The 18149-nt window shown below is 44.4% G+C and overlaps 1 protein-coding gene across 1 annotated transcript in view; it reads left to right on the forward strand.

Annotated features, from left to right (window-relative positions):
* MOCOS (molybdenum cofactor sulfurase) overlaps positions 1 to 18149 on the forward strand; it is an 84205-nt gene that overhangs the window by 3901 nt on the left and 62155 nt on the right. The window contains exons 2-6 of the mRNA XM_053571110.1: positions 2627 to 2716; positions 6673 to 6739; positions 7601 to 8242; positions 11558 to 11634; positions 16032 to 16231. Of these exons, the coding sequence (XP_053427085.1) occupies positions 2627 to 2716; positions 6673 to 6739; positions 7601 to 8242; positions 11558 to 11634; positions 16032 to 16231 (1076 nt within the window). The remainder of the gene's footprint in view (positions 1 to 2626; positions 2717 to 6672; positions 6740 to 7600; positions 8243 to 11557; positions 11635 to 16031; positions 16232 to 18149) is intronic.

Consider the following 18149-nt stretch of genomic DNA (forward strand, 5'->3'; position numbering starts at 1 on the left):
ATTCAGCCAGACTGTAGGATATACAAAATCAGTTCAGTTTCTTTACAGTAGCAATGAAAAATGAAATTAGGAAAACAATTCCTAAAGCATCAAAAAGAATAAAGTAAATAAGAAAAATTTATCAAAAGAAGTATGAATATGCCAGAAACTCCAAAACATCATTGAAAGCAATTTTAAAAACTTAAATAAATGGAAAGATATCCCTCATTTGTGGAAAGACTTAACACTGTTAAGATGGCAGTGGTGCCCAAATTAATCTATAGATTCAATGCAATTCCTATCAAAATTCCAACTGGCTTTTTTTTTTTTTTTCGGACATTGACAAGTTGGTGCGGCCATGCCTATAATCTCAGCACTCTGGGAGCCTGAGACAGGTGGATTGCTTGAGCTCAGGCATTCGAGACCAGCTTGAACAAAAGCAAGACCCCCATCTCTAAAAACAGCTGGTTGCTGTGGTGGGTGCCTGTAGTCCCAATTACCTGGGAGGCTGAGGCAAGAGGATCACTTGAGCTGAAGAGTTTGAGGTTGCTGTGAGCTATGATGCTAAGGCACTCTACAGAGGATAACTGAGACTGTCTGTCCCCCCCTAAAAAAGGAATTGACAAGTTAATTAAAAAGCAAAGTTGGAAGATTATACTTCTTGGTTTCAAAACTTACTATAAAATTACATTAATCAAGACTGTGTGGTGTTGGTGTAAAGACAGACATATAGACCAATGGAAAGAATTATAAATTTAAGCCGGGTGTGGTGGCTCATGCCTGTAATCTCAGTACTTCGTGAGGTGGAGGTGGGAGAATTGCTTGATCCCCAGACTTTGAGACTGGACTGGGTAACACAGCAAGATCCTATCTCTACAAAAAAGGTAGCTAAGAGTACAAAACTCTTAGAAGAAAACATAAGCATAGATCACCTTGGACTAATAATGGTTTCTTATGACACCCAAAATTTAAGCAACAGTAACAACAATTTAAAACTCATCAGTTTCAATGGATAACATCAAGAAAGTGAAAGGAAAACCCACCAAATGGAAAAAAACATATTTCCACATAAAACTTTCAAACTAATACTCATAGTAGCATTATTTACAATAGACATAAAATGGAAACAAACAAAATGTTCATCAGTGGATAAGTGGGTAAAACAAAATGTGGTACATTCATATAATGGACTACTATTCAGTCATGAAAAGGCATAAAGTTCTGATACATGCTACAACATGGACACACCTTGAAAACACCACATCAGTGAAGGGAGCTGGACACAAAAGGCCACATACTGAAGGATTCCATTTGTGTGAAAGGTCCAGAACAGGCAAATCTATAGAGACAGAAAGTAGATTAGTGGTTGCAAGGGCTGGGTTGGGGGCATTGTGGAATGATTGGTAATGGGTATGGCATTTATTTTAAGGGTAAATGAAAATGTTCTAAAATTAGATAGTGGTGTTGGTGGTACAATGTTATGAATGTATTAAAAAAACACTGAATTGTATACTTTAAGAGAGTGAATTTCATCGTATATGGATTATATCTCAATAAAGCTGTTACTGTTACTAAACAAAAATTCATCCTGCACAAAACATTCATCCAAAACCCCTATCAAAATGGATTTTAGACAACTGCATGCAGCTGATATATCCATGCTTAACAAAACAATAAATATTTAATGAGCAAGTTGATGGATCCCTTCACCTTATATGTACTTGAAAGTGTATCTCAGAGTTTGTTCTGTGTTTTCAGTACACATCAAGTGTTAGGTGGGTGTACAGTGATTCTTTATTATAAATACGTGCTGATGAACTTTTAAGTCATTTCAAATCATTTGCTATTGCACACAATGCTGCACTGAATACTTTTATATTCAGGTCATTTCACAAAGGTGTGGGTATTTATAAGATAAATTTTTAGAAGAGGAATTGCTACATCAAATGGTGTTTGCATTTTGAAGTGCGACCAATATTGACAAAGTGCTGTCATAGAAAAGTTGTACCAATTCACCTTCCTCCCAGGCATGTACCAGCATTTTGTTTCCCCCATCTTCACCCACCTGGGGAGATATCCAACCTTTGATCTCTGCCAATCTGATCAGTAAAACACAGCAGCTTACTCTTACCTAAATTTGCATTTCTCTTTATAAGAGAAGCTAGAAGAATCATTTACATTCCTCGTATTCTCTGAAGCTCTTGCTGACTGTGTTAGGACTGTAGAGCACTGTGGGAAAGCAGGATCAATGCTCACCCCTCAGGGAAGCCACATAGAACCTCCAGAGCGGGGTGTGAGTCACGATGTGTAACAGCTTCGCCATTATTCATCACAAACATCTGCTGGGTGCCGCCTCTGTGTGGGACACTATTCTAATTCGTAGGAGAGTGAAAGTGAAAGAGCTGGGTTAATCAGGAAGGCTTTCTCAGGACTTGAAAGGCCTCTAAGGGTGGTAATTGCATTCTTCCACTGCTCATACCTCTTTTGGATTAAGAAGCACATGTCAAGAGGCTCAAGAGAACCTAGTGGCCTGGTCATACATCTACACACGTTAAATGGGCATTGGTAGGGCTCATGCAAACCAGATTTAGGTTGAAGGACTGAAATACCTAAGAAAAACAACCTACAGTTTTATTTTTTCTTTTAGGAACTATCTACCTTGATCATGCAGGAGCCACCTTATTCCCCAAGAGCCAGCTTGAAAACTTCACTCGTGATCTCATGGAAAATGTTTATGGTAAAGAACACACTGGGCTGGGTGCAGTGGGTCACTCCTATGATCCTAGCACTCTGGGAGGCTGAGGCAGGTAGATTGCCTGAGGCAGGTGGATTTTGAGACCAGCCTGAGCAAAAGTGATACCTGGTCTCTACTAAATATAGAAAAACTAGTTGGGTGTTGTGGCAAGCACCTGTAGTCCCAGCTACTCGGGAGGCTGAAGCAAAAAGATTGCTCGAGCCCAAGAGTTTGAGGTTGCTATGAGGTATGATGCCATGGCACTCTACCCAGGGCAACAGAGTGAGACTGTACCTCAAAAAGAAACCCCCACCAGGCTCAGCGCCCATAGCACAGTGGTTATGGCGCCGGTTACATGCACCAAAGTTGGCCGGTTCAAGCCTGGCCTGGGCCAGCTAAACAATAATGACAACTGCAACATGAAAATAGCCAGGCATTGTGGTGGGTGCCTATAGTCCCAGCTACTTGGAAGGCTGAGGCAAGAGAATCGCTTAAGCCTAAGAGTTTGAGGTTGCTGTGAGCTGTGATGTGATGCCACAGCACTCTACTCAGGGCAACATAGTGAAATTTGGGCTCAAAAAAAAAAAAAAAACAAAAACCCCACCAAAACAGATTTTAGCCAACTGCATGTAGCTGATATGTCCATGTTTAATCAATGTTGGATGAATAGACAGGGACTGTACTGAGCACACACAGCTGAATGAAACTCCAAGGCAGCAAGGATGAGTGCCCATGTAGATGGGGGCCAGGCAAGCACCCTGGGTCATTCTGTATCATACACATGTGGCCAGGACAGAAAGAGTGGCTGAGGGACACTTCCAGAAGAAGGGTTTGCTTCCAGAAGGAGGGTTCAGTGTCACAAAGGGCACAGAAGTTCAAAGGTGCTGTGTTTGATGGTGGTAAGTGATCCTATACAGTACAGAGCAAGGGGCAACAGGAGGAACATTCATTCACCCTGTAATTGTTTATTGAACCACTGTGCTGTGTGGGGGCACAGTGCTGTAATGTGAGAAAAAGGGACATAGTACTTTTCTTCATGGAGACTGTGGTCTAGTTAAGTGATCTCCAGTTAAATGTAATTACCAACATGTGAAGGGCTATGAACAAAAAGTGCTTGGTGCCAGGGCAGCCTGTGTCTGTGGAGGCAGTGGGGTTGGCATGAGTATCAGGGGAGAGCTTCCTTTGGAGTGAATGCTGGAGGCTGAGCCAGATTCATTTGGACAAGAGGAGAAGGATAGGTAGGTAGTGGTGACCATATGAGCAAAGATGCTGTAGTGGTTTCAAGAAATAGTCCAGGAGCGAAGAAAGAGGGGAGGAAAGGGAGCAGGTCTGAATATGGAAGGGGGAAGCCCACGTGGAGGGTTGTAGATGCTCAGAGTTTGATCTGTATTCTATTATAGGAACAATGGATAGTCATGGAGTTAATCAGACATATAACATGATCAGGAGGTACTTGGAAAGGGAGTTTGAAATAATAGCAGCAGTAGCAGTCGTAACATTTGTAATAACAATAGCCATAAATAACCTTCACCAATTAATCACTATGTGTCAGGTACTCTTGCAAATGCTTTGCACATCTTATCTCTCTTCACCCTTACAACAACCCAAGAGGTTTTGGCATCACTCTTGTTTTACAGGTAAAGAAATGGGGCCCTGAGAGTAGGTAACTAGCAAGTACCGAAGCTGGGGGGGTGGGGGAAGAGCTGGGAGCTGAGTCTCCAGGTAGTTTGGCTCCAGAGCCCAAGTATTTATCCTCCACGTCAGCCTCCACCAGAGAGGGCTTGATTCCTGACAGTCCTGTCATGCCACACTAACAGCCTCGAATCTTGGCTTTGGGCAGCCAGCAGATATGCAAATCTGGGCACTGGTCTTCTGTAGGGACTTTATCTTGATTTTAATCCGTGATTTGCAAAGAGTCCTGCAATTCTTCTTCCTTGACTTTTGTAGGAGTCATAACTGTGGGAAAGTTGTCAGCACAAGAGATAACACAGCCAAGATTGCAGGTCGTCCGATGACACAGGGCTGAAAACCAAGCAGGAGAGGCAGCAAGGTTCAGTGCCAGGTTATTACCAATGTGGAGAAGGAATGTCTGATAGATGCAGCGACCAGAAACCCAATGTGATCTAAAACAAAAAAGGCCAAACCTATGTTAACATGCACATGTAATTCCCAAGAAGTGCTGGAGCCCCGCCCTTGCCGGTCCAGCCCTACAGAGGTTGTTTGGAGGCTGAGTTTTGAGAGAGTTCATGATAACTCTGGGACACACTCAGTAGGGACATCAGAAGGGGAGGAAAACTAGAAGTCAGCAAGAGGGGCGGTGTGTGTGGCTCAGTGAGTAGGGTGCCAGCCCCATATACTGAAGGTGGCAAGTTTGAAACTGGCCATGGCCAAACTGCAAAACAAAAAAAATAGCTGAGTGTTGTGGCAGGCACCTATAGTCCCAGCTACTCCAGAGGCTGAGGCAAGAGAATTGCCTAAGCCCAAGAGCTGGATGTTGCTGTGAGCTGTGATGCCATATCACTCTACTGAGGCGACAAAGTGAGACTCTACAAAAAAAAAAAAAAAGAAGTCAACAAGTAGAAGGGTGAAATTGGGAGGGCCTTTATCCTTGAGGGTGAGTGGCACAAGGAGACAGGATGGTGCCCTTTTTGCATTTGGAGGAGATGGATGTGTTTCTGAGGGAATGTTGAGATCTGTAGGGCAATAGATAGAGACTCAGATCAAGTGGCGATCAAGACTCTGCCCCATGGTTGGGGTAAAGGACGCCCCTGGAAGGTGTGTACTGGATTTTCTGGAGTAATTAACAGAGCCACTGGCCACCTGTCAGGAACTTGTGGCAAAGACTCTTATACTGGCTTGCCTCTGTGCTGACTTTCCACTCCAAAATACTCTTCTAACATCCCATCTTAGTTTACTACCCTGTTTCCCCGAAAATAAGACAGTGTCTTATGTTAAGGTTTGCTCCCAAAGATGCGCTAGGTCTTATTTTCAGGGGATGTCTTATCTTTCCTGTAAGTAGGTCTTATTTTTGGAGGATGTCTTATTTTCGGGGAAACAGGGTAGTAAGAGAAGGGGTTTTATTGTTTTGACAGCTTTATTGAGTTATATTTTACATAGTGTAAAATTCTATTTCAGGTGTACAATGATTTTTAGTAATTTACCAAATGGTGCAACCACCATTATAAATCACTTAGACATTAAGATCCCTCATGCCCATTTACAGTTAATCCCATGGCTATCCTTAGTCCCAGGCAACCACCAATCTATTCTTTTCTGTATCTCGATATAGTTGTCCCTGCTGGGAATTTCATATAAATGGATTCGTGCACTATGTGGTCTCTTGTGAATAGAGTCTTTCATCTGGCATGTTTTTGAAGTTCTTTCATGACACAGCTAGAAGTGTGTCCTTTTATTGCCAAATATTTTTCCATTTTATGGCTGTATACCATATTTTGTCTGTTTACCGTTGGCTTTATAGATAAAGCTGCTATAAACATTCATGTTTAACTGTTTTTGTACACCTAAGATTTCATTTCTTTTGGGGGGATATGTAGGAGTGGAATTACTGGGTCATGTGGTAGTTTTATGTGTAACTTTTCTTTCTTTCTTTTTTTTTTTTTTTTTTTGTAGAGACAGAGTGTCACTGTACCGCCCTCGGGTAGAGTGCCGTGGCGTCACACAGCTCACAGCAACCTCTAACTCTTGGGCTTACGTGATTCTCTTGCCTCAGCCTCCTGAGCAGCTGGGACTAGGCGCCCGCCACAACGCCTGGCTATTTTTTTGTTGCAGTTTGGCCGGGGCTGGGTTTGAACCCACCACCTCGGCATATGGGGCCGGCGCCCTACTCACTGAGCTACAGGCGCCGCCCGATGTGTAACTTTTCGAGAAACTGAGTGAAGGAACACAAAAGAAGAGACCATAAGTAGTGACTTGATGTCTTTATCTTTGTAACCTGCCAGGTAATCCTCACAGCCAGAACATCAGCAGCAAGCTCACCCATGACACTGTGGAGCAGGTGCGCTACAGGTGAGTGACAGGGACGCCTGCCTGGACTGGCACACCAAGGTGGACAGACAGGCTTCCTAGAACCTGCCAGAATCCCTCGAAGCTTCGGAGTTGGTATCAGATCACATTTAGTTAAAAGACAATGGGTGAATGTGGAAACACCGCGTAGTCAGGGCGGGAAGGCGAGGTGAGCAGGGCAGCTCTGAGCTGCTCATAGCTATTCTCTGTGGCTCAGGACTGGCGCCAGAGTGACAAGGAGTGCCTCAGGATCCCAGATCTTGTTTTCAGAAAGAAGAAAAGTACTGTTTTCAGTTTTCCTTTCCATAAGAAATTTTGTTAGGCATCTTGTTTTATTCCTATCTTCCCCCCCTTTTTCTCTAGTATTTTTTATATTATATAGCTGTTTATACCTTTTTTGCATGTAATTAGTTTTTGGCAAATAATTTCCAAAGGGATGCCTAAAGTTATTCAACACAATTTCAAATGATTTCAAATTTGAAAAGGATACTATTTTGCTATAGGACTGACAAAATTAAAAACAATGCAATTAGGTTGATGACTTAAAATTTGCTTTGTGAGAGTTGTGTAGAAAGGCACCAAAGAGAGGGTATTTTCAACTAAGAGGAGGGTCCTTATGGATTTTTCTCAGATCAATTGGAGATGGAACTGGGATCTAGGGTGATTTTGGGTTGGGGCAATTTGCCATCTCCTCCCACGACTTCCTCTGCCCTGCTCTGAGTTCACAAGTGTGGCAACGCCGATCTGGAGTTTTTTTCCTAGCTATTAAGACTGAGACGTCATATTTAGCAGAAGGAAAACCACATCCAAACTCTTAGCACTGGGACTGAGCCCGGGGTTAGGGTGACCCTGTGCTTCTTCCAGGATCCTGGCGCACTTCCACACCACCGCAGAGGACTACAGCGTGATTTTCACTGCCGGGAGCACTGCCGCTCTCAAACTGGTGGCAGAGGCCTTTCCGTGGGTGTCCCCAGGCCCCGACAGCAGTGGGAGTAGGTTCTGTTACCTCACCGACAGCCACACCTCCGTGGTGGGCATGAGGCAGGTGACCGCGGCCTGGAATGTCACGTCCACTGCGGTCAGGCCAGAGGACCTATGGTCGGCCGAGGAGCCGGGCGCTGCGGACAGTGACGCCGACTGCCAGCTGCCGCACCTCTTCTGTTACCCGGCTCAGAGCAACTTTTCCGGAACCAGGTACCCTCTGTCCTGGACAGCAGACGTCCAGTCCGGGCGGAGGCGCCCCGTGAGCACGCCCGGGAAGTGGTTCGTGTTGCTGGATGCGGCCGCCTACGTGAGCACCTCGCCGCTGAACCTGTCGGCACACCCAGCTGACTTTGTCCCCATCTCCTTCTATAAGATCTTTGGATTCCCCACGGGCCTGGGCGCTCTGCTGGTCAGTAATCGCGTGGCGCCTCTGCTGAGGAAGACCTACTTTGGGGGAGGCTCGGCCGCTGCCTACCTCGCCGGAGAAGACTTTTATGTCCCAAGGCCGTCAGTGGCTGAAAGGTAACCTTGTCACGGGTGGGGGGACTGCGGGGGTGGCCGCTGGATGTTGCCATGTGCTGCGTAGAGGACTGTGCAAGGGACAGGGCTGTGCATAGGGGTCAGGAGAGGGCGACGTTGCTGCAGAGACAGGATGGCGAGAGGGCTCAGAAGTTGGCTGGAGGTGCCACAGGGTCTCAGGGAACTCCGCCCCTGTCTGAGGGCGTGTCCACGTCTGGGAGGACCAAGGCTGCAAGCAGAAAGATGACAGGCCTTCACTGGGTAAGGCCTGCGTCCATAGCACTAAAAAGCACAGCAGTTCAAACAGTGGTTTTAAAAGATGGCATTTGGGCTGGGTATAATGGTTTATGCCCATAGCTTAACCCTCTGGGAGTCCAAGGCAGGAGGATGCCTTGAGTTCAGGAGTTTAAGACCAGCCTGAGCAAGAGTGACATCCTCTCCCTACTAAAAATAGAAAAACTAGCCCAGTGTTCTGGAACAGCCTGCAGTCCCAGCTATTTGGGAGAGTGAGGCAAGAGGATCACTTGAGCCCAAGAATTTGAGGTTGCTGTGAGATATGATGCCACCTCACTTTACCCAGGTCCACAGAGTGAGTCGCAAAACAAAAAAATGATGGCACTGTTTGGAACAAGTGGGAACAACTTTGACAGCGAGCTGGTTCTCTGACAGCTAGAATCAGCTCAGCTTGGTACCTAGTTAGGAAGAAGAAGCACTTAAACCAGAGGTCCAGACTTGTGAGGCACTGTTGGCCACAGCCTCTATGGCCACCCCCATGAGTGAGTTACAAAGGAAGTTTGGGGCAGGCTGCCACTTGCCCTGAAATGCCAGAGACCTTTGCCTGCATCTGTTGGCATACCTCTTTCCCAGGCTGCCGGCAGGCTTTGTGAATTATGCTGGGGAATGTCCTAGCTGGTAATGGCTGGGACCCATAAAGTTGAGTTTGTGAGAGGATGAAAATGGCAGCTGAGGTCCTGCTGGGTCCAGTAGCCAGACACTATGGAGTGGGGTAGGGAGCCAGTCAGGGCTAGTGCCTGGATGAGAAGGCAGGTTGGATCCTCCACAGACCCGCCACAGACTCAGGGATCCTGTGGATAGGGCCATGACTTTGACAATAGAGTCAGTGTTAATTGGTTAACCATGTTTGCCCTGGAGCCAGATTACTGGGGTGTGAATTTCAGCCCCACCACTCACTAGCTGGGGGAATGCATGACTTAATCTTCTGCACCTCAGGTGTTTTCTGGACAGAGAGAATGATGATGAGATCATACAGGTAAAGCATCAGGATGGAGTGGGCATCTATATGTGTCCTGAGGTCATGAGGCTATTTGATGTCATTTGTTTAGGACTTTTCCATAGTTGGGGGATTCTAAAACAGGAATGCTAATGTGAAATTTTTTGAATCCAAATGTGACAATTTGCCCTGTAACATAATTAAGAATGACAGGCATAACATAATGTGAATTAAAGGAAGCACAGAATGATACCTCAAACTTCATTTGACCAATAAGTGTACTCAAAGGCTAAGAGAAGTGGGGCAGTTCCCTGGGGGTCAAGGGTGGGTGGGCTGTGGCCACCAGGCAACATGTGCTACCAAGATGCTCAGAAAGCAGAATATATTAATTTGTTTACTATTATAATATTAATTTTGTCTTGTGAATTTAAGACTAGCGCTCCAGAGATTAAATACTCAACTCAAATGTTTATTGAATGCATACCTGGGCATGTTCTTGCATTTTATTACTCAGTGAAATATAATCCTTGATAGAAATAAAGACCTCCTCTTTTATTCTAAAAAAGAATCTAACAATTATTCATTAATAATTATTATCAACCAGTTAATAACTCCAGTCATCATTGGCTAATGTTTAATTTTTTAGTGGTTATCTACTAATTCCTAGTGGTTAGTCAATTAATTCATTATTGACTCATTAATTCTGTATGTGTATTAATGAATGTTAGTTTTATAAGGGAATTTAACATTGTTAGTAAATCTTATTCCTAGAGTATTAAGATATAAAACACAAAATAGCCAGGTGTTGTAGTGGGCGCCTGTGGTCCCAGCTACTCAGGAGGTTGAGGCAAGAGAATCTTCTAAGCCCAAGAGCTGGCAGTTGCTGTGAGCTGTGACACCACAGCACTCTACCACGGATGACAAAGTGAGACTCTGTCTCTAAAAAAAAAAGAAAAAAAAAGATATAAAACACAATGTTTTCATTGAGAACTTCAGCTTGCATAAGACTGCTGATGGTCACCTGGATGCTAGTTAAATTGTAGGTTCCTTCCCCTATCTCCTGCCACTGTCCCTCTTGCTGGCTGAGGCCAACTGATCTGCTCTTCCTGTGTATACCAGGCTTTTCCCACTCAGGGCATTTGCTGTATCTTCTCTCCGGAATGCAGAAATTGTGAGTTTAGCTGTTTCAAAAATCAGCTCTTTCCTATGCTCCCTAAATTGCCAGCTCAGGTAATCTTCCTCAGAGAGGACCTGCCCTGACCAGCTCATCTGAAGTAGTCACCAGCCCACTTCGTCCTTACACATCTTCATTGCTCTTGTCACCATCTAGCATGTTGTTTATTTGGTTTCTCTGTGTGCATTTATCATAGAATGTGAGTACTGTGAGGACAGAGATTTTGTCTGGACAGTACACACCTGGACCATGGTCTGTAGCCTTGGCACCCAGAGAGCAGACAATAGTGACACACAGGTTGGACAATAAAGATCTGCAACCTCATTTGAATATTTTAACCAAATGAATAATTACAAACTGCAAAAATAATGAACTCTTTGATAATCAAGGTGTGCTTCTGTCATATTAATGAGAGCCTTGTAATTTAAACCTAACGGGGCAGTTTCATAGTCTTTGGAACCCCAGACGCACTTCTACAACCTTCTCAGGGCAGAATCCATCGCATTAAATTGATGCTCTGTCAGTGGTGCCCTCTTGTGGTCAAAGGTCAGTATAGCAGGAGCCTAAGTCACTGGAAGGTTTTCAGTTTCTTCCCGGGGACAGAAAAGCATCTCTTGTCGTTCCAGTGTCTTGAGGGGTAACTGTCTTTTTAGGACCCTTTATCACCACTCAGGCCACCCTAGGAAGTTTGGAGTATCCCAAGGAAGCTTCAGAGCAGGTCAGAGGCAGCCAGATAGGTCTTGGTGTGGACATCACTCTCCCCTGAGGAGGAAAGAGTGTTTTATAAGGTGGCAGAGGGCAAGTATTAATAGATTACACCAAGGTTACAACCTAAACCTTGATACATATCATAAAATGCACATGGATTGTGTTGGCCACAGGTAACCTTGTTTTTATCACCCCCTGGTTGTAGGTTTGAAGATGGCACCATCTCGTTCCTTGATGTGATTGCAGTGAAACATGGATTTGATGCCCTAGAGCGCCTCACAGGTCAGTGGACATTCTTATCCATGTGGAATTTTCTTCTGTTGCTGTGACCTTGAGGGTCCTCTGGCACAGGTGCAGTTCTGATGGAGACAGAGCCTGGGGAAGCAAGTGGCATGTGGTGGCTAGGTACCGCATACACTTAAATCTGATTCCAAATAATTCCAAAATGACATCTGAGAGCAAGAAGATGAGGCAGCATGTTTGGGGGATGATTTTTGTTCTGTCAGCTGAAAAGAACACTTTAACAGGTAGGAGGCATTCCAAATGAGGAGCTGAATACCTTCACAGAAGTGGAGGATCCTTGGTACCTGGACTGGGGAAGGTTACAGATCCTGAGGCCTTATGCAGCTCTGGTTTTCTGGATCTGCTCCCCACCCCATAGGGAGCTATATGACAAGCCCCTTTGTCCAGGAAGGAGCTGATGCCCAGAGAGGTTGAATGCCCTCCCAGGCCAGGGAGCTGGTAGCTGGGATTTAACCCAGGTCATACCAATGCCTATCTCTGCTGACAGCGTTTGTCTTTTCTGATAAGCATTCTCTCTTTTGTCACAATAATGGAACCCCTCCGGTCATCAACCTCAGCCCAATACTGAGGCAGACAGGATTCATGGGAAGAGACGGTCATTCTGTTAGTAATACAGGGGCCTGAGTGGGCAGCATCTAGGATTTTCCCCATGCAGGAAATCATAATATCAGGGATTAATGAGTGGATACTTCCCAAAGAAAGAGATTAACAGGGCACCCAAATCATGGTGACAGGATCTAACAGGACCAGGGGCCACCTGAGAACCCAGAGGTTACAATATCAGTCCACAATGTGGCAAACCCTGACTTTTCCTACTTAATTGCTTTTTTATAAATTATGGTAAAATATACATGACATAAAATTTACCATTTTGGCTATTTTTTAGTGTACAACTCAGTGGCATTAAGCACAATCACAGTGCTGTGCAACACCTCCATTATCTATTTATAGAACTTTTTCATCATCCCAAACAGAAACTCTGTATTTTATTTGTTTGTTTGTTTATTTATTTATTTTTGAAACAGAGTCTTATTTTGTTGCCCTTGGTAGAGTGCCTCACTCTATGGTATCATAGCTCACTAGCAGGGCATTGTGGCAGGCATCTGTAGTCCCAGCTACTCGGGAGGCTGAGGCGAGAGGATTATATGTTTTTCTTTCTTTCTTGTTTTTTTTTTGAAAGATTTCACCCTGGGTTGAGTGCCACAGCATCACAGCTCACAGCAACCTCAAACTCCCGGATTCGAGCTATTCTCTTGCCTCCCAAGTAGTTGGGACTATAGGCTACCACCACACTGTCCGGCTATTTATCTATTTTTTTATTTTTATTTTCTCAGTATGGTCTTGAACTTCTGAGCTCAGGCGATCCACCCGCCAAGGCCTCCCAGAGTGCTAGGATTACAGGCATGAGCCACCAAGCTCGTCCTGAAACTACTTATTAAACAATAACTCCCAATTGTGTCCCCGCCCCTAACCCCAGCCCTTGGTAACCTTTATTCTACTTCCTGTCTCTGTGGAATTGTCTATTCTGGGTACCTCACATAAGTGAAATCTTAGAATATTTGCTCTTTTGTGTCTGGCATATTTCACTTAGCATTATGTTCCCAAGGCTCATATATGTTGAAGCATGTATCCTTCATTGCTTCGTATGATATTAAAATAATTTAAACATTAATTAAAAAACACAAGAGGAGGGTGAGGTGGGCTGAGGAGGGGCTCTAGCCTTGAGGACGCGCCCGTGACCTTTGAGCAGCTTGGCAGGCTCCAGCCACAGCCCACTCGGAGCCCTGGCCGGGGGCACCATTCCCCTCCGTCCTGCTGGGGCTTCCCTGCTGCTTCGCTTCCAAGCGCTCTCCGAAGGCCCTCCACTTCTCCACCCGCCCTTTGCCTGCATTCTTTTTTTTTCTTTTTTTGAGAGGGAGTCTCACTTGTCACCTTTGGTTGGTAGAGTGCTGTGGCGTCATAGCTCACAGCAACCTCAGAGTGCTTGGGCTCAAGTGATTCTCTTGCCTCAGCCTCCCGAGTAGCTGGGACCACAGGCGCCCACCACAATACCCGGCTATTTTTAGAGACGAGGTCCTTGCTCTGGCTGAGGCTGGTCTCCAACCTGTGAGCTCAGGCGATCCACCCACTTCAGTTTGCCTGCGTCTGCCACCCACCTTCGGTACCTCCTCTGGGCATCTTCTTTCCTTTATGTCCGTTTTGTTGTTTTCCTTGACCTTGTGTTCTTGTTTCTCTTCCTTTATATGATCCTCGGCATTAGCCCTCATCTATTCAAGCCTGTCTTTTTGGCCCCTGGTTGACTCAACCTGTCCTGCTCCCTCTGTGGCCACCGAGGTGGTATGCTGAGCTGGGTTACTTAAAGACAGGTGACTTTCCTTGCCATTTCAGATTGAGCCTCAGCCTTTTTCCTTATTTCATTGTTGTCTTGGACTAATGAGCCCATAAATTCCCGAAGACCATGTCATCACACTAGCTGAGCCTCAGCCTTTTTCCTTATTTCATTGTTGTCTTGGACTAATGAGCACATAAATTCCCAAAGACCATGTCATCACACTAGCTGAATAAACAGAAGAGTCCTTTATGCAAGAGTCAGCTGGCGACCGCCTCAGTGTCCCAACGAGTGCTTAAGAGTCGGGTTTTTAAGGCCTGGTCTGCATCCTGGTTGACACACAGACTGTCCAGGTGCATCTGGGTAGGATAGCAAGCAAGCAAGCATTGTACAGAAGCAGAATTTTACTGTTAGTTAGCTATATGTCATACACCCCCTATACATCTTAGTTTCATACATCTTTGTCTCAGTATTTTCTCCACCTGGTATTGTTAAAGGTTGGTCCAGGGACAGTCAGTTCGTTTCCCAGGGAGTTAGCCAAGCAAGAAACTGGGAGTGATCTAGAAGAAAGAAATCAATTAGTACTTCTCATTTATCTTGGGGGTGAACTAGACTTATTTCACTTCTTTTTTGGAAACTTGCAGTCCGGAAATTTGCCAGGAGTTAACTAGTATTTTTTCATTATAGTTTAGGCCTGATACTTTTCTGCTTTAGCCTAGGCCCACTTAGGCCTAACACTAAGTCCAGTGAAAGAAGATCCCTCAGCAGCAGTTTTTATCCATTTTGCTTGCTTGGAGACGTTTGGGATCGTAAGCAGAGGACAATGGTGTGCCTTCCTTGCACCGTCATTCCAGTTCTGCTCTGGTCTACAAAAAATTCCTGGAGCCATACATATACCTTCTGATTTCCTTGTTTGTTAGTCATACATAGCCTAGAAAAGCTATACAAGAACCAATCATAAATGTAAAGGCCAGGTAGCCTGTAAGGGTGGAGACATGAATGAGTTCCCAGCAGGAGGACAGTCCTTTAACTCCCATAAAAAGAACAACTTTTCCCAAAGTGATTTTCCCAAAGGATCTCATTGTTTAAAAATGGACCTTCTTTATCATTGTTCTGACCTTTTTCACTGAGACCAGAATTCAGGGGAGACGGGTATTTACCTGACACTAATCAGGAAATACGTCGGATCTGTATTTACAATGTAGTTGGCTGTATTTAGTGACCTCATTCCTGAGTTCTTTTTTCATTAATGTAGCTTTCATTTTTATTATCACTATTTTAATAATATTAATAAGTAGAAAGTTTGTTCCAGACTCTAGACTCCAGTACAGTTACTAGATCAGTACTTAAAAACCTGTGGTCTTTCATTCATGTGAATTTGACTGCTGTTTGCTCTCATTTCTTTGGGCTCTTCAAATTTGATTGGAGTACAATTTCGCTGTGGAACAGTGTAGAGCGACCATGCCATGAAATGAAGGGCAGAGTTTTTGGAGGTGATGATGATGTGAACATAAAGATGTAATTACTGTTCAACATAATGGAGCAGCTTGTCTGTGAAAGAAATAATTATGATTTATTGCTCTAAGAAGATAGAAAAGACAGGAAAATAGGGGAAACCTCTTTTACATAAATGTCCAAAGTATATTATAAAATTTTAATCCTTGTTGCATTCCCTCTATTCTTACAGATGTATTAAACATGCAGTTTTTTAAAAAAGCTAAAGAAATAGAAAAATTGCACATTTTTTCAATCTTTTACTAACAGATCTAAAGTATCTGAATATTTAAAGAATATTATACTTATATTAAAAACAACGATGACAGAAATCCCTATGGAAATAACAGAAACAGCAATGGTAAACTATTGTTCAGTACCAAAGACCTAAACATTCGTCACAAGGGCAATGTCATGTACTATTTACATGTATTTAGAATTGTTCACATGAGGTCTAGGTTTGCCAGTTATAACAAATTTGTTTTAATAAAAATAAGTGACTGAATCTATGTACAGCTCATGATTCTCTTGGCATTTCATAATTGATTTTGAGGTGGGATGGAGAATATAAAGCAACACACCTTTGCCTTGGCTCAGTACACCTACGCTGCCCTGGCCTCCCTCCGGTACTCCAGTGGAGCCCCCGTGGTGCGGATTTACAGCGATTCTGAGTTCAGCAGCCCTGAGGTTCAGGGTCCAATCATCAATTTTAATGTGCTGGATGACATTGGGAATGTCATTGGTTACTCCCAGGTGGGTTTTCTTTTCATCTTGCTGACCTTTTTACAACAGAATCACTCTTATCTGGAATTTGGAAGCTGTGCTGAGCTCTCAACCCTGCAGAGAAGGCCTCTGTGCCCTGTGAATAGCCATGACCTTGGTTCATGCACTGCTGAAGAGGCCTCACCCAGAGGCTTTCCCACTCTCACTTACACACAATTCTAATAAGCGTGGTGATTTAGTTTTTCAGCCCTCTTTGCTTAGCCAGAAATGGTAAATTTCAAGTGGGTAGAAAGAGGCCAATTCTTCTGATAGCAGTGGAAGGGAACAGCACATAGGTTGCCAGTGAGGGAGACACACTAACTAAAATAGTTGAGATGATAAGTAGCTTGGACAGAACACCAGGGTTGAGGTCATTTCATGTACAGACAGCCTGGTGGTCCCAGATGTGTCAGACCATGTTGCAGTGTCAACTCAGAACTATGGGTTTGCTACCCTCATTTGCATGTTGGCAGCCACGCTGGTAGCACGCCTTTATTAAACCCTTTCTCATGACAAACAGAAATATGGCTCTTAGTGTCACAGAGGCCCTATTTATACTTTAGTTTATGCATATTATGAGTTCAAAGGATTTGGTAGGTTGGTTAAAAATAGTTTCTGCAGATATACCCATGAAAAAAATGCCAACAGTGGCTCACAGATTGGGAACTACTTGGGTCCTTGCCACAGTTGAGTAAGGTGGTCACTTCCCAGTCCCCTAAAAATTCTAGAGTCACACTAGGCATAGACCAGTAGGTAGAGACCAGAAGAGGTGTTACAGATTGGCACCAGGAATCAAAGGTCCTTCCCAGAGCAGCTCTGTGAGGAGCTGATTCGATTGTCAGATGAGTTTGGCAGATGGTGTTGGTCTTCCCCTGACAGCCATATCTCCACTCACCTTTGTTAAACCCCAAATTTCCCAAACCAAATCCATTTCCTAAGGAATATTCCCCCACCCCATTCTAAGTAGCCATCCTGCTTGGTAGCTATAAACTTCTTAAAAAGCAAAGTTGGGAATTATTCTTCTGGGGGAAATATTAGTCCTCACTGACATTCAGGATCAGACACTCTACAGTCACAGGTGGTCTCCTGAGCATGTCAACTGTTGGAGCCCACCTTGTCTATTGCCATCAGCCAGCAGACCCAGCCCCAACACCACTAAGAAGCATGTGACTTTAAATGCTTGTCCAGGGTTGGTGGTGGAAAATGCATCAAGGGAAAAAGTTTGCCATCTTTTTTTTGTTTCTTTCTTTTTTTTTTTTTTGAGAAAGTGTGAGTCTCACTCTGTCATCTAGGCTAGAGTGCCATGGCATCAGTCTAGCTCACAGCAACCTCAAACTCCTGGGTACGTGGATTCCTCCTGCCTCAGCCTCTAGAAGAACTGGGACTACAGGTGCCCACCACAATACCTGGATAATTGTTCTACTTTTAGTAGAGACAGGGTCTCCCTTTTGCTCAGGCTGGTCTCAAACTCCCAAGCTTGAGCTATCTTCTTGCCTCGGCCTCTCAGAGTACTAGGATTACACGCATGATCCACTGCATGCAGCCTAAAGTTTGCCTTTTTAAATATGTTATTTTAGTTAATGGGTAATTTTTTTCTTGAATCTAAAGTAAATTTGTATTTGTGGTGGCCTGGAGGGTAGGTGGAAGAATGCTCAGAGAAGAACCAACAGAGAGGGGGCTGCCTGTCTAAATGACCATTCCTCGGAGCTGGACACGACAAATTTCCCCCTCTGCACATTGGTAGAGGGCACTCGCTGCATGAGTGGGTCTCGTGGTTGAGGCATGGCCAGCTCTGCCATTTCAGAAAAGCGCACTTATGGTTTTCCAGGGGTTAAGGGACTTCACAGTGTGGGAATTCCCTAGGGATTTCAGAGGCTTTTGGAAAGATCATAGCCGGCTTTGGCCATCT

The sequence above is a fragment of the Nycticebus coucang genome, chromosome 19 (genome assembly GCF_027406575.1).
Source record: "Nycticebus coucang isolate mNycCou1 chromosome 19, mNycCou1.pri, whole genome shotgun sequence".
Classification (NCBI taxonomy): Eukaryota; Metazoa; Chordata; class Mammalia; order Primates; family Lorisidae; genus Nycticebus; species Nycticebus coucang.